Genomic DNA, 16,035 nt, shown 5'->3' with positions numbered 1-16,035 from the left:
TCTAGTAACTTGCAGCATTTCAAAAGTCAGTACACCAAGAACATATTTGAGTCGTCTATTATCAAAGGCGGCAATCTGTACATTTGGACAAAAATTTTTTATTGATATGTCAATACAGATTTATTTGAATATAATCGTCTCCTTCAAAGAATACGGTTCAAAACCTGCATTAAATAAAGGTTAATAGTTAACCTGTTATTTATCTAAGGGGTCGTTCCGAAGAGTTTTGTGACTGCCAATGGAATACAAAGTCAATAATTCGTTTTTCTGATTTACCAATCATTGTCCAAAAGTCAGATTGCCGCCTTTGATAATAGTCGACTCATTTATAGTAAATTCCATAGTTAACACTTTGTATAAGCCGCGCCAATAAAGAAACGAATCGAAAATGGCGTCTATGTACCTGCACTGACAGATGGTAGGGTCAACAAATAAAAAGAAAGATAGAAAGAAAAAGTTGTTTATGTAAAAAAAATAAAATAAAACAAATGAGAATGTACTTTACTTTACTTTAGTGCCCTAGCAGAGGTGGAGGTGTCTCATCTGGGATGCAACTTGCGTAGACAGTCTGCTAGTCATATTATTTACTACACGTGGCACAAAAAAAAAACGATAACAATAACAACGAAATAACGAACAAATGCAACAAATAACAATAGAATTTGAGAGAAAACAGAGCGCGTCGAGACTGAGAACAAAGTCAGAACTGATATTTTTTTGCATGCAGTACGCGCCGTGTGCGAGACTAAAGACAGCAATAGTTTAGAGTGAGAGCGCGTGATCGCCGCCGCCATTTTAGATTCGTTTCTTTAATGGCGCGGCTTTAGCAAAAAAATGTTATTCTCCTACCAGACCGAAAGTTCGTAGAGTACCGAGCCGGGGTCCAAGGGCGAAGCCCTGGCGGGGGGTAAAATATAATTTAACTGTTTTTTAATTTTTAAATAAACTACTACTAATTGAATAAGAACTGTCTGATGAACTCATCTTTGTTAAGTACTTCACTATTAAATTTTATTGCCTTTTGTTTATTTCACTTTTACACTAAACACAATATTGCAATTTATCCGAGCACAACAATGGCGAAGAATTTTAGGTGCGTGAGAGCAGACGTAGACACTAACGCGCATGCGCACTTGTCAGTACCCAGGGAGGAAAAGTTAGACTTTCTTCCCTGTACAGCGGAAGGAAAACCGAACTTTCGGCGTAAGTAGGAGAAAAAAATGTTATTATTGGTCTTAGTACAGTGTGATCGTATATGACAGGTACGTTTCACGGCGCTGGAGCGGCGGCACCACTGTCGCGAGTGCGGCGCCGTGTTCTGCGGGCGCTGCTCGCGGTACGAGGCGCCCGTGCGGCGCCTGCGCGCGCTGCGACCCGTGCGCGTCTGCCAGCGGTGCCACGACAACATACACGGGAAGAAGGAATAACATCACGACACTCGCCTGTCCTACTCCTTCGGTTCGTTCGCTAGAAACGCTTACGTCGAGAGGATTTTGCACAGGCTTTCCGCATCCGATGATAATTGACTGTTCGAATGGTGACCGTCTCGGTGTTAACATGTAAATCGAGTTTCTAGAATGACGTAAAATAACAATGGCGATCCGTACACGAAGGAACCAATCACGATCTGGTTCGGTACCTAGTTCAAGACCCGCTAATTCAACTAATATTCAATGAATTTGGCAGCGTACGTATCTGAATTGCTAATGTATGGTAACTACATAATATAATTAAAAACTAATTCCGTCAGTCTAGTGTAATGGTTTAGACGACGGGCCTAATGCGTAAAAAAGATTATTGTTAAAGCTTCCTGCGTTTTCTATGTAACATGAATATCTGAAATTATAAAAAAAAATGAAGCAATGTATACATACATCCTTCATTGTTCGTTCAATGTAGAAAATGATTAATTGTGTCTAGTCAATGTTGAAAAATTAGTACGAGTATTTGTCGTCCTCCTTTCACTTTTCTCGTTCATTTTATTTTTTATGTTATGTATCGCACACCACACGTCAAAATATATAAAAAGCTTAAATATATATGTATATAAAAAGATAAATTTTAATAGACTATTATTTTAGTCCGTTTACAATTCGTAATTTTGCTAACTTTGGTATGGTGGCATGGATGATTTTAAATAACAATGGAAATCAATAATTGAAACCACAATTGCACAGGCTGCATAAATATGAACAGTTTTTTTACTAGTCCGTCGAATTGCTCATTTTAAACCCAAAACTTGCCTTTACATTAGTCACGTGGGTTTTTTATCGATATTAAAGTAAAATTGGCAATAAATTTTTTCTCAAAGGTGTGATTCTCAGCTAATTAGATTCTCATTTATTCTGTCCCTTTTAAAACCGATTGATATTATAATATAATTTATAAAAATCGAACCAAAATAGGAGTCGTACATATTTGTATGAAATATTGTCTTAGGCGCGCTTTAGATGTATTGTAATGAAGGTATATTTAATATAATTGTGTTATAGTAAGTCAGTATTATAATGTTTAAGAGAATCAAATACAAATTATACTATTATATTTGTTTAATACTATCACGATCTCAGTGAATTTTTATAAAATGTTATTAAATTGTATTATTTTTGAAGAATAAATAAATTGTGATATAATTTTAGTTCAAACGTATTTCTATACCATGAATTATTTTCCTATTAAGTTCGATGAGTGAATTTAATTATGATTGATTGCTAGTCTACTTTATATTAAGAAATTGTAATGCAAAAAAACCTATGCAACTTTTATTGTTCTGTGAATACAGGCCTTTTCGGTTCAGTAGATCCTATCAATTCAAAACACCCTATTTGCATTTAGAATCAACATTCCCTGAAAGCTATTTTTTACACTTTGCTGTAATGTCGTTATATTGGTTTTTTACTCCATATACATTTCACTCCCATTTTACGTTAAACATATAATATTTATTGTATCCCTCGATGTGCGGCTTTTTGTTGTTTCTGTAGTAAATTAATCAATAAAAAATAATCGATTATAAAATGTTCTAAAGATTAAAGTCGTAATTTTTTAATACATTATAAAGAAACTTTTATGCAAAATTTTCTATATTTGTAAACATCGCATAGGAACTTGAATATTTATTGATGTAACAAAGTAGAATTTAGAAAGTTGCTTATAATTATTGTTTAATGTGGATATAAATAAGGAAAAGTGGATTATAAAATTATATAATACGTAAGTCGAATGTTTCTTAGTCACCCAGCATTAGTGTATAGATGAATTATTTACAGACAATATAATGTTGTTTAGGTAGTTTGTAGGCACTGAAATTTTATGCCGTTGACTAATGTATTCTTGATATGTACCTATAACAATAAATATATTGGTGCAGATAAATTATTGTATCATTTTTAAACATTAAAATAAAACAAAAAAATTTCAACTAAACATTATTTATTAATCTTTATATTTATTTGAACTCTCTTTATCTAAAATATCTACAGAATATGTGTTGATATTTACATACACTTGACAAAGATAGGACCACTGTATAATTTACAAACAACATCCAACAAATAATTTCCGAACAACTTTGCATTTTAAGTACAATTTCTCTAATAGTAAACGCTTCAATAAGCACATAAAAATATATATTAAGAGACATTTAATTTAAATATTAATAAATGTAGTACACACATCTTCACTTCGTATTTATTAACAATTCACAAATCGGTGCAGATAATTTTGGTGCGTTTTATTAGTAAATTTCTCTAAGATGCTAAGGTATCACATTATTTTAATGCAATTGAAAACATTAAATATTTTTAGGTTGATCGAATGAAAAAAGATGCTATATATATATATATATAACATTTAGTAACGAATAAACTGGTAATTGCGCATTAGAATCTCTAAAATTTTGCAAGCATACTAATATTAAGTACTACGTTTTTTTAAAGATTAAGTAATTGTTTAATTCGTAAGTACAAGTGCGATGCAGCAAGGCTAGCTAGTGATATGCGCGATTAATTTACTTATTACTACACAACACATTGTAAAAAATCAATCTGGAATGTACAGAAATTTTTACGATGTCAATAAAATGATATTTTTATTTTAAACCTAAAAGCAGAATTATTTATTTTAAATGTGTTTCACAAAAGACTACAATGATTATAGATTCATTTTTTTTTTTAAATCAAGTGACAGAAATTCCTTTGTTGCTGTGTAGAAGTAAAACTGAAAAGATCACAATTCTGCTCACATTTTTCATTCAATAACTTTTTTTATATTGAATTAGGATTTTTTACTAGTGCAACAAAACTTTATATTAAAAGTACCTAAATTAAATCAATGTAAAATAATAACAGAAACGTACAATAAAAAATAAAACGAGAAAAACTGAACAAATGATAATGACGACCCGATCACCTATTTTCAGTAAAAAAGTATAAAAACAGATCCTCTAAGGGCAAAGTCATAATCTAAAAATGTACATTTATATAATATATACATTTACAAAATAGAAAATATATCAAAAATCCTAAATCTTGTACATTATGTCGTAGGGATACTGAATTCGTTTGTTATGCACTGTATTCACAGTGCTCTAGGCTCAACTAATACTGAACGGACGAAATTAACTTAGTATAAAATTACGATAGTAAGTTACGTATTGGTAAACAGTAAAAAGTGAAGTGTGCAGTAAAAAAGCTGTGCTTGAGTTTGTATATTTATTCAATAAACTACAGTACGTGCAATAAATATATATGTTTTCCATAGTCGAGTTTTTTTTTTGACGATTACTTTGTGTTTACTTAATACGCAGTTATGCGTTGTGATTAAAACAAGAATTTAAAATTTAATAAATTCGTCATACAGCATACGCGCCCCACGAAAAGCGACACGATCAGTCACGGCTCGCGCAGGTCAATTTAAAAACATTATGTATTATATACGTTAGGAATTTTGACCTGCTTAAAGTTCGTTCTGTGTCCAACTGGACCTCACTCAACGCATCAATAAAAGCAGGATTTTCTAGTGCCTTACACCAGCAATAATCACTTAAGACATTAACAACGTAAATATATTGTATAGAGGATGCCAGCCCGGAAACATACTTTCAGGTTGCGTAAAAATTACGTGCACAAACACCGCTTTAGCTACGAGCAAAGATTAATAAATTCTACGTTGCAAATTTTAGGATACTTTTAGTTTATATCGAACGACATTAGACACCTTTTTTAACTCGCCAGACAAGTTTTATATTTGCATATCACAACATTACAATGCCACGTCAACGTGTTTTACGCCAAGTACATATGTTGGCAAATCGTCAATGTCAGCTTGAAGTCGGCGAGGCCCAAGCCAATAGGACGCTTATTTTTATATATCAATAAATAGAATACTTCCTAAACACCAAAATATATTGAAATATGTATAAATAGCGGATAAGTACGTCAAAGCTATCAATAAACCTTACATTACTTTCTATATTTTGACATTGAATATAGTTTATAAATTTCTTTCTAATTTAGTAGTAATATGTAATTAAGCATGTTTGTGACGGCTCAAAATCCAATTCTCATGTTTTTGTTTTTTATTTATTTATATTTATAAATTTATATGAATATATATATATATAATATAAAGAAATCAGAAATAAAGAATAAAGTCTATAGACTTCATTTACTTTAATTATCGTTTGAGTCAAAATAATTCGTTGAATTGGAGGCAAAAAGTATTATTACTAACCATTCAATGCTGTACATCACGTAGAAAAATAAGTAGTGTTTTTCTTGTATTATCTCAATTAACTCAAATAAGTACATTATGTTTTTGGAAATTATGTATTTTTATACATAAAAAAATGTATACAACAACCGTTTCCAAGCCTTTGTAAGCTTTTTCAAATTGGTGTCATTTATCTTCGAGATACAACTATAATAGAAGTAATGTTGTAATGCTCGAACACTTCTCATACTTAAGATTTTTTGTAGCTAAACTTCAAACTTTGCGTAACGTCAAACTTTCTGTGCAATTATCAGTAATTTAAAAATATTTCAAAGAGTTATAGACGTTGTACATCAAGCCAACATAACATTTAGGTTTCGGGGAATCAACGATATAAACACCACAGAGTCATTTAATCGCGATTTTGGTTAACGAGTTGATAGAAAGAGATAAATAATTCCCTCTGCAACAAAGACAATTTGTTTGGGTATTTGACTACCTTACGAACTACAAACCAATTCTCATAAAATTTCAATAGGTTAAGTAGAAATACATCGATGACGTAACGTCCTTTTTCAACATACAAACAACTTTATTAGTCTGTTCAGTTCAAGTAATGACATCAAAAGATCTAGGAATTTTGGGTAACATGACCAAATTAGTAATTTAGTTTAATTTGAAAAATAAAATACAGAAATATTACAATGTAAAATACTTTTTAAAGAGACAGTTTGGAAAGTATTTTAAAAATAATCATAAATTTTAAATAGTCAAATACCCTATTCGTATCGATAATCCAAGCAAAGCCGATCGATTCGGTACCTAGATCGATTGATTAGATGGCAGTGGCGTCACTGAGCGGCGCCAAGAAGGGGTTGGTGATGGGCGCGGGGTGGGGGGCGGGGTGCGAGGCAGCTCGGGTTGAGAGCGGGGGGGCGCGCGCCACCCGGCCCAGCCACGCGTCCGGCGAGGGCAACGACCCCGCGCCTGGCACCGGCTCCTCCGTCAGCGCGCGCAGGCCCACCGCCAGCTCCTCGCACATCGCAGACACCGCGTCGCCGCTCACGCTCTCCTGCATAACAACAAAACAACCATCTTAATTTTAATTATTATTTTTAAGGGGTTTTATGACCTGGTAACTAAGACCTTTAAGTCATGTCTTATTTTAATTTATATTCTTATTTTTATGAAAGAATGATAGTATGGAGTGAAATGAAATGAAGATGATTAATTTGAGACATTAATCAACTGGGATGAAATGAAACGAAATGAGATGAGATAATATGGGATGAAATATAATTTCAGTAAAATGGTGGTCATTTACTGAAATTTTTTCAGTGGACTTTTAGGAGGATCTCGAGAAGTTACGTCCAGCGACTTTTTTTTCATATTCCCACATTTGTGCACTTTCACAGATATTAAACAGTTAATAAACCACCGTTATTACACATTTAAACCTGAAGGAACACTAAATAGACAAAATAAAACAAATCACACAACTTCACTCCTCGTGTTCCCACCAAAAAGTTCAACCATCTTAACAAATTGAACCCGGTGCTAATCAGATACGGGGGCTTCCAAACTTATTTTGTCTACTACCCACTTTAAGAATAAATTATTTTTTAGCGCGCCCATTTTTGCTACAGTAATTTTTAGATACGTGATCTAAAAACCACTGTAGCGAGAGCTCAGTAATTGGTATCTAAGAGTCCTCCTAGGTGAAATTACAAATCGACTCCCAAGCCTTTACACAATGCCCTCTTTTTTTTTGAGTCTGTTACCACCCCCCCTTTAGGCCTGCAGCGCCCACAAGGGGGCGTTATCGCCCACTTTGGGAAAGACTGACATACACGATAGTCTATTCGTACGGTTTAATTAGATGATAGGTATTTTGTTTTATAACGAACCTCAATCGCGGCGATGTCTGGCGGGCTGGAGACGTGCGACGGCAGGGGTGCGGGGGCGGGCGCGGGCGCGGGCGGCAGGGCGCGAGTTGGCGAGCCCAGTCCGGCGCGTTGACGCTCCAAGTTAGAGGGTAGTTCACTGATGCGGAGCGACATCTGACGCTTGAATGGCGAACTGAAATGTTGCGGTAACGTTTCATTCACACAATATCACCGATTGAATAATTATTACAATGACACATTATTATGTATTTACTAGCTGTACCCGTCCGCTTCGCTGGGCATTTAAAATTAACATTATTATTTCTCACCCCCCCAAAGATTGTCATCATTAACGCCTCCGCAACTGGTGTAGGGAGTCCAACGCTCATATAAATATTAGCCTATCCATTAAGTACATGCATTTTCTGCACGGATACCAAGTGTCAAGTCAATCGGATGCATGGTTTAGTAGTTATAACGGAATATCCGTAAAAACCACTGTAGATTTATATATAAGTATAGAAGTGGGGGATTCATTTTCAAAATTCAATATGTTTACTTATGGCAGGACAGACTCTAAAGTTGGCGCGCATACGTACATCCTAGATTATAAAATAATTATTGCATAATTCCGGTCTGAGGGTTGAGAATTTTTTTCAGAATAAATTAAAATTTCGACTTGATGTGGTGACTCAAGATACTATCTATATACTCGTATATAAAAATGAATTGCTGTTCGTTAGTCTCGCTAAAATTCGAGAACGGCTAGACCGATTTGGCTAATTTTGGTCTTAAATTATTTGTGGAATTCCAGAAAAGCTTTAAAAGTTTGATAAATATGAAAATGCTCGGAATTAAACATATATAAACAATTTTGTTTTTCCTTTGATGTGTCCCCCGTCGGACGGATTCCTTTTGTTTGTTTTAAGTTTATTTTATGCAAAAGTTTACGTCTTTTATTTATCGATTGAGGCACTACGAAGTCTGCCGGCTCAGCCGGCTCAGCTAGTCATCAATACAAGTAACATACCTATTGTTGAGATGCGTGAATCCCCTGAACGAGCCCTGCCGCTCGAGCAAGTGCGGCGCGGCGTGGGGCCGCTCCACCGCGAACGGGTTGTGTGCGGACGCGCGCGCGGGCGCCACCGGCGGCGGCGGCGGTGGCTCCGACTCTGACGCGCGACGGTTCGAAGACGATATTATAACTGGAAATAACATTTTTTTTTTTATTGATAAGTGGTTGGATTAGCTCATAGCCCACCTGGTATTAAGTGGTTACTGGAGCCCATAGACATCTACGACGTAAATGGGCCACCCACCTTGAGATATAAGTTCTAAGGTCTCAAGTATAGTTACAACGCTGCACCACCCTTCAAACCGAAACGCATTACTGCTTCACGGCAGAAATAGGCAGAGTGGTGGTACCTACCCGCGTGGACTCACAAGAGGTCCTACCACCAGTAATTACGCAAATTATAATTTTGCGGGTTCCATTTTTATTACACGATGTTATTCCTTCACCGTGCAAGTCAATCGTGAACATTTGTTGAGTACGTATTTCATTAGAAAAATTGGTACCCGCTTGGGATTCGAACACCAGTGCATCGCTCAATACGAATGCACCGAACGTCTTATCCTTTAGGCCACGACGACTTCATTCTATTAAGTGCTTATTGGAGCCCAGATATCACAAACGATTTACTTGATAAATGAGGTTAGAAGACACAATTGTTTTGTTAAAGGGTCTGTTCTACATTCAAAACTGGAACGCATTACTAATTCGCGGCAGAAGTAGGCCACGTTTGTTGACATCAAGCCTACCCGTATAGGCTCACAATATCTCCTACCACCGGTATGTCACAGATAGATCCTGTTTTGATGTTTGATATTCTGTACTCTTACCCTTTTAATTTCTAAGTTCTCAAATTTAAATCTTCTGATGATTTACTTGAAAGTATTTGTTTTACAGTTTTTTTTTTTAAATTCCGTTATCAATGAATAATATATCGAGAGGTGAAAGGCTGTTTTGTTTAAGCGACATTTCGCTTAATATGCGACATTTATCTTTGCAATTAAAGGTGCATTTTATTTTGTTTCGGATATTTTTAATAGCACTTCAATTAAGTTTGCTCCATTCAAATAGCCGAAGACGTATCTATATGACATTCGTTCCAAATTTTACCTTGAAATGGCTCTCCTGTGAAGTTGCAAAAATGTGGCTTAAATCAAACAGCCCTTCACTCCTCCTCCTCGATAAGTTTACACATATAGTTACACAATGGCAAAGCAGCGTACCCGATTTCCGGAAGGAGCCCTGCCTGGTGAAGGCGTGGCTGGCGGCGTCGATGCTCATGGAGACGGCGCACTCCTTGTCGCGGCGCTGCTTGCGCTCGAGGCAGGCCGCGAAGGCGCAGCCCACCGCGTGCGACAGCCGCTCGCCGCTGTCGCGCGACGCCAGGAAACCGTGACACATCCAACGGCGGGTGGTACCGTCGCGACAAATGTAACTGGAATTAACACGTTTTCAATTCGAATGGAACGAAGTTCCTTATGGGACGATGCAGAGGGGTACCGTAACCGAGAAAAAAGCCTCCGTAACGTAAGATTTTTAGAAACACACACTGTGCGCGACTTAACTTTGTAACCCACCACGTCAGCGAGCAATGTATATTACACACACAAAAACATTACTAAAAGTTAGTTTTCCAATTATATTTTATTGGCTGATCGTATTTTATTACTGATCGTAGGACCTCTTGTGAGTCCGCATGGGTAGGTATTTCCGCTTATTTCTGCCGTAAAACAGTAATGCGTTTCGGTTTGAAGCGCGGGGCAGCCGTTGTAACTATACTGAGACCTTAGAACTTATATCTCAAGGTGGGTGGCGTATTTACATTGTAGATGGCTATGGGCTCCAGTAACCACTTAACACCAGGTAAGCTGTGAGCTCGTCCGCCCATCTAAGCAATAAAAAATAATAATTAACAATCAGTCGCAAAACTGTGTATTTCGTTTTCTGTCTGACGTTGTAAATAGAAAACCGAACTAGCGTTATATTTACATAACAGCGATATTCGATGTAGAACACAAATATTTTGTGTCAACACGATATACCGCATGCACCATGCAGTATAAGTGCTGATATATTATTTACGTAAACGCGTTGTTTGATGTTACACCTAAAATAACCTTGTGCTAATAAATCTAGGGTTCTTTGACCTAGGCATACAGGCCTTGTTCCAATGACGGTTACGAAGTAGATATAGGTAGTATCAGACATTTTAAGATCAGTTTTTTTAATACGCTTTTATTAGCTTCAGACGTATGTACGTTAGTATGTAACGGAATCTTTGAACATGATTTAGAGCCCTTCAAAACGTCGGGTTAACTCGAAATTTGGTATACTTATTAGGGACCGATGACAATTCAATATTAAAAGAAAATCTCACTAAAAAATAGAAAATAAATCTTAATAAATTTAAATTAAAAATAGTGTAAGATGATTTTCTGGTAAAAGCGTGGGGTGCATGGTATCAGTAGTTATAAATATTTTATGAACAGATATGAGTAGAAGGGTTATTTTGATAATATCCTGAAAAGCACCTTACGCTTTTTTTTTACGCTTAGTGGGATTTTATATAAAAGCGTATTTTGTTAGTATTTTTAAACTATAATTTATTTCTTCAATAGTAATATCGCGTGTTGTACTTTTCCCATTTCTGTAACATAAGGGCTCAAAAGATCTATTGTTCTTTGTATTCAAATTTTTTAATTCCGTGAAGCGTCTACGTCGTGCATAAATTCAGATGCGCATCACAATTGCGTCATACACATCAATAATCCCTACTTGGCATTCCGTGGGCGTAATTTAACTATTAAAACACCTTTTATCATTCGGTACCTACGCTTCGCGTTATAATAAACAGTGATCAACGCAGAATGATATCAAAAGGAGCTATAATTGTACTTCTATATTGTATTGGATTAATTCACAGTCCACCTAGTGTAAAGTTGTTACACGATCCCAGACATAAGAATTGTAAATGCCGCCATCTTCCTCGAGACAAGAGTTTGAAAACTCAATTTTATTGTATACCGGCTGTTCGTTGTACTCTTTAAATTAGAACGCGGCAGATAAAGGACGAATAAAAATAATAAGAATAAAAAAAGAATTACCTAACATACTCGCGCGAGTTCACAATACTCTAGTCTCCACTACCATTTCGAATTTCACGAATTCGAATAGAGAAAAACGTGTCTAAATTTTAGTCTCAAAGTGATATAATATAACTTGAATTGTCATTTTTTTTAATGCCTTTGTAGGCAGTCGAGCATACGGCCCACCTGATGGTAAGTGGTTACCGTCACTCATGGACGTCAGCAATGCCAGGAGCAGAGCCAAGCCGCTCCATACCAAAATCATCCAAGCATTATAACTAAAATCATACTTGAAAACAAGTTTTATAATGAGGACAAACGTTTTCCAAGAAAACATTAATCATGTTGAACTCTTGGTATGATTTTGTAAGAACTTGACGTAATCATTTTTATTCATTTATTACTTGTGAATTGTCGTTTAGACTGTTTATTTTATTTTATGAATCTTATGTTTTATCTCTTTCAACAACGTAAGAGAGTACGAGGCAATTCATATTTCGTATGCTATTTGCACATAAACCTTTGCCTGTAATGTTAGTCAGATTGCAAATTTAGTTAGAAAATTTAAATTTAGTGTTATTAAATTTAATTATTATAAATTAAATTTAAATTTAATAGCAATAGTAGTTAATAGTAAACATAGTTTTCTTTACAATATCGTTGAATTTACAAATACATAGTTCTAAGGGAAAAAAAGCCTAGCTAAGGAATACTAAATCATTATACTGTTAACTTGTAAATAATAGTACAATAGTACATACATACACGCGGGATGAGATGTTCTACTTTTTTCCCGCGGTGCACATACTATTTTTTGTCCTACCAGGCCGAATGTTTAACAATTTAACTGTTTTTTAATTTTTAAATAAATTATTACTAATTGAATAAGAACTATCTGATGAACTCATCTTTGTTTAATACTTCACTATAAAATTTTATTGCCTTTTGTTTATTTCACTTTTATACTAAACACAATATTGCAAATTACCCGAGCGCAACAATGGCGGAGAATTTTAGGTGCGTGAGAGCAGACGTAGACACTAACGCGCATGCGCACTTGTCAGTACCCAGTAGGAAAAGTTACACTTTCTTCCCTGTACAGCGGGAGGAAAACCGAACTTTCGGCGTAGGTAGGAGAAAAATTCTGTAATTTTAAGTTAAAAATGAATGTTAACTCGATCGCACTCTATCCATTGTCTAACTATAACTAGTGACGTCACCCGGCTACGCTTCGCTGTAACAAATGAGTATCGCTTAGTGTATGAGAGACACTCATTTAATATAACTACTTACCGTGCGTTGTTCGTACAATAATAAAAACCCTCCATGAATTGCTAAACGTAACTATCAATTTTGAGTTAAATCGAATAAACGAAGCCCGAACGCATACATAGGCTGCAAACAAACAAACACTTATTTTTGTGTTTATTAGATAAATTTATTTATCAGTAAAATACCTAAATCCTCGTTCGTGATTTCTGTCGGGCGCGCAGAAGGACACCTTCTCGATAGTCTGATCTACTATCAGTCCTTTTGTTTCTTCTTCCACCACCCTCAAGCCGTCGCCGCTCACGTGAAGGACTGCTCTAATTGGACGACGGCGTGAATTCTGTAATATGTAAATAAACATTAAATATGCAGATATTGTTTCTTTAGATCAAAGTACGTTTTAATAAGGATGGGATGATTGACAGATGGTGTCGGTGGGAGATAACATTTCAAAATTTATTGACGTAATGAAATGTTGACGAAATTTTATTGCAAATTAATTTTCTTTATTCTTTATTGTACACACAGTTAATATTACAATAATTGCGTAAGATATAAAAAATGGCGAGCTTAACTCAACAATTGAGTTTTCTACCAGCTAACCGTTCTTAACGAAGGAAAGCTTTAAATGAGTGGGTAGAAGAATACAATCTAAACAATTTACAATTTACAATCTAGACAAGAACTTAATAAAAATAAAAATAAAACACTAATACATAATATATTAGACTACATATATATACATACACACATAAATAACGTCAACATATACATACACGTACATATATAATGAAATACATAAAATAAATATATATAAGTAATACTAAATTGATAGATAGTGCTTCTTTAATGCCTTCCTGAATACCTCAAGTGAGGGACAAGTGAGGGATTAATCTATCTATACATATAAAAGTTCACATATTTATTTAATGGTTAGACTTGTGGACGAGCTCACAGCTTCACCGCAGAAATAGGTAGGGTGGTGGTGCCTACCCGCGCGAGACAAGTACTCACAATAGGCCCTATCACAAGTAAATGTACCACCACCAGTACCACCATGTGTGTATGTTCCCTATTGTTCAAAACGGCTCGTCCAATTTCGACAAAATTTTCAGGAAATCTTCAGATCGGTCGAGCTTTAGTGATCGGACCAAAGTCAAATCAGAGATCGGCCAACAAAGCGTCCTGGATTTGGTTCGTCAGTATTAATTATCAAAGCATCGTACAACCTATTAAATCGATAAAAACAATTATTAATGATTTTAAAAGTCACGGTCACTCGTTTCTCAGTCAATTGAAATTGGAATGTCCTGGTAATACAATGCTGAATTCATTGGTTCTCGTTAACGATCGAAATGGCAAAAAATCTAGTATCGATCTTGTAGGATGTAAATAACCGGTCCGATTCAAGGTCGATCACTTTAAACGGCTATAGATTTTTACTTGCCGTCGCAACTATAGTTTTGAAAGTGTCCAATGTAATAAAAATATATTTTTTTTTTTTTAGAAGACTATACATTAGTGTCATGGAGTTGTTTTCTTTATTATTTTTTATATGAAGAAAATTATTAATTAAACTAAAATGTTAGGATATAGGAATGGTATTTAGGCGTTATAAATAAACCTGTATAGCGAAGTGAACAGATGTCATTTCAAAATGTCTTGAGATACCAGCCCGTAGACGTATAATAAATAGATTGAAAACAATTCTATTCTTCAACTGAGTGTTACTAAATGTATTGTACTGACCCTGAGAACTTTGAGTGCCTCTTCGCAGACCTGCATACCCCGAGACTCGAAGACCTCGACGCAGCCGAGATACTTGACGGGGAAAGTGCAGGTACCGGCACGAACAGCCGCCTCGTCGGCGTGCCATTGGTGCGGCCGCGCTGATTCCGGCGGCGAGCCCTTGCGGCGTCGGAACGACTCGCGGAAGGAACGTCGCAACCGCTCCATGCCAGCACGCGGCGGCGACAGCGCAGCGCCAGCGCGCGCTCGTCTCAGCGAGCTCCGCACTGACGATTTCTGAAAACACATTAGACACTCTTTACCAATCGCAGCGGATAAAGTGGCGGATGAAAGGCGATTGCATGCAGCAGAGATGCGAACGTTGCGATGGATGTGTGAAGTAACGAGAATGGATAGAATACGGAATGAATATGTTAGAGGAAGTCTGAAAGTGGCACCTGTGACAGAGAGGCTGAGAAGTGCGCGTTTGGGATGGTATGGACATGTGATGAGACGAAATGAAAATGAGGTTGGTAAGAGAATGTTAACTATGAATGTGGAAGGACATAGAGGAAGAGGTAGACCTAAGAAATGGATGGATTGCGTGAAAGACGATATGGGTAAGAGGGGAGTGAGCGAAGAAATAGTAGAGTATGGAAGGAGAAAACATGTTGCGCCGACCCCAGGTGACTGGGAGAAGGGCAAGATAATGACGATGATGATACCAATCACAGCAAAATTGAAGTTAATTAAATAATTTTAAAGGTCATATTCTGAGGAAAAAACCGTTATATACGAATTTTTGGATTTAAAACATGAAGCTAATCCAGTCGCGAATTAAGGTCAGACGAAGATAAAACGTTACTGTGGATTTTCAAATGCTTTGGGGCACTACTATCTTTTTGCCTACAATCTAATTTGGCGATGGAGAAACATATATTTTAATTAATCAAAATAGCGAGGTAGAAATTTAAGTTTCAATTTAAATATTTTTAGATCAGAATCAGCTTTCGAATCTCTTCGAGTTCACTAGGTAAAGCGGTCATAAAAATCTGAAAAGTATCTATTTACATACACTATTATGAGCAGAATGTAATCATTTGCGTAATGGTGATAAATATATTTTACATATTGGTTATTGACAACACGCTCAGCATTCCCGACCGTGTTAGGACATTACAAAATCAATGATTTTTCTATCGAGATTTTATAAATATATTTTGGAATAGTCCAAGGCACCTTGTCAAATTATTATCTTATCCGATTGTGATGTGATTATCAA

General features: G+C 35.9%; 2 protein-coding genes across 7 annotated transcripts in view; one reads left to right on the top strand and one right to left on the bottom strand.

The window, feature by feature from the left end:
- bchs (WD repeat and FYVE domain containing 3 bchs) overlaps window positions 1-3,375 on the top strand; it is a 50,758-nt gene extending 47,383 nt beyond the window's left edge. For 3 of the 4 annotated variants that reach the window (XM_089731903.1, XM_089731904.1, XM_089731902.1), the window contains one exon: window positions 1,263-3,375. In XM_089731903.1, coding sequence (XP_089588029.1) covers window positions 1,263-1,427 — 165 coding nt within the window. In that variant the 3' untranslated portion in view covers window positions 1,428-3,375. The remainder of the gene's footprint in view (window positions 1-1,262) is intronic. The other variant, XM_089731906.1, reaches the window with a different exon arrangement.
- A 40-nt stretch (window positions 3,376-3,415) lies between these two features.
- The window catches only part of numb (NUMB endocytic adaptor protein), a 30,782-nt gene continuing 18,162 nt past the window's right edge, over window positions 3,416-16,035 (bottom strand). For all 3 annotated transcript variants that reach the window (XM_089731910.1, XM_089731911.1, XM_089731909.1), the window contains exons 2-7: window positions 14,775-15,050; window positions 13,214-13,365; window positions 9,894-10,105; window positions 8,629-8,803; window positions 7,620-7,791; window positions 3,416-6,784 (exon numbers count right to left, since the gene is read on the bottom strand). In XM_089731910.1, the coding sequence (XP_089588036.1) occupies window positions 6,548-6,784; window positions 7,620-7,791; window positions 8,629-8,803; window positions 9,894-10,105; window positions 13,214-13,365; window positions 14,775-14,981 (1,155 nt within the window). In that variant the 5' untranslated portion in view covers window positions 14,982-15,050 and the 3' untranslated portion in view covers window positions 3,416-6,547. The remainder of the gene's footprint in view (window positions 6,785-7,619; window positions 7,792-8,628; window positions 8,804-9,893; window positions 10,106-13,213; window positions 13,366-14,774; window positions 15,051-16,035) is intronic.

This window comes from Bombyx mandarina, chromosome 12, assembly GCF_030267445.1.
Source record: "Bombyx mandarina strain Sakado chromosome 12, ASM3026744v2".
Classification (NCBI taxonomy): Eukaryota; Metazoa; Arthropoda; class Insecta; order Lepidoptera; family Bombycidae; genus Bombyx; species Bombyx mandarina.
The sequence above is the reverse complement of the archived record's forward strand: the minus strand, read 5'-3'. Positions and strand labels throughout refer to the sequence as shown.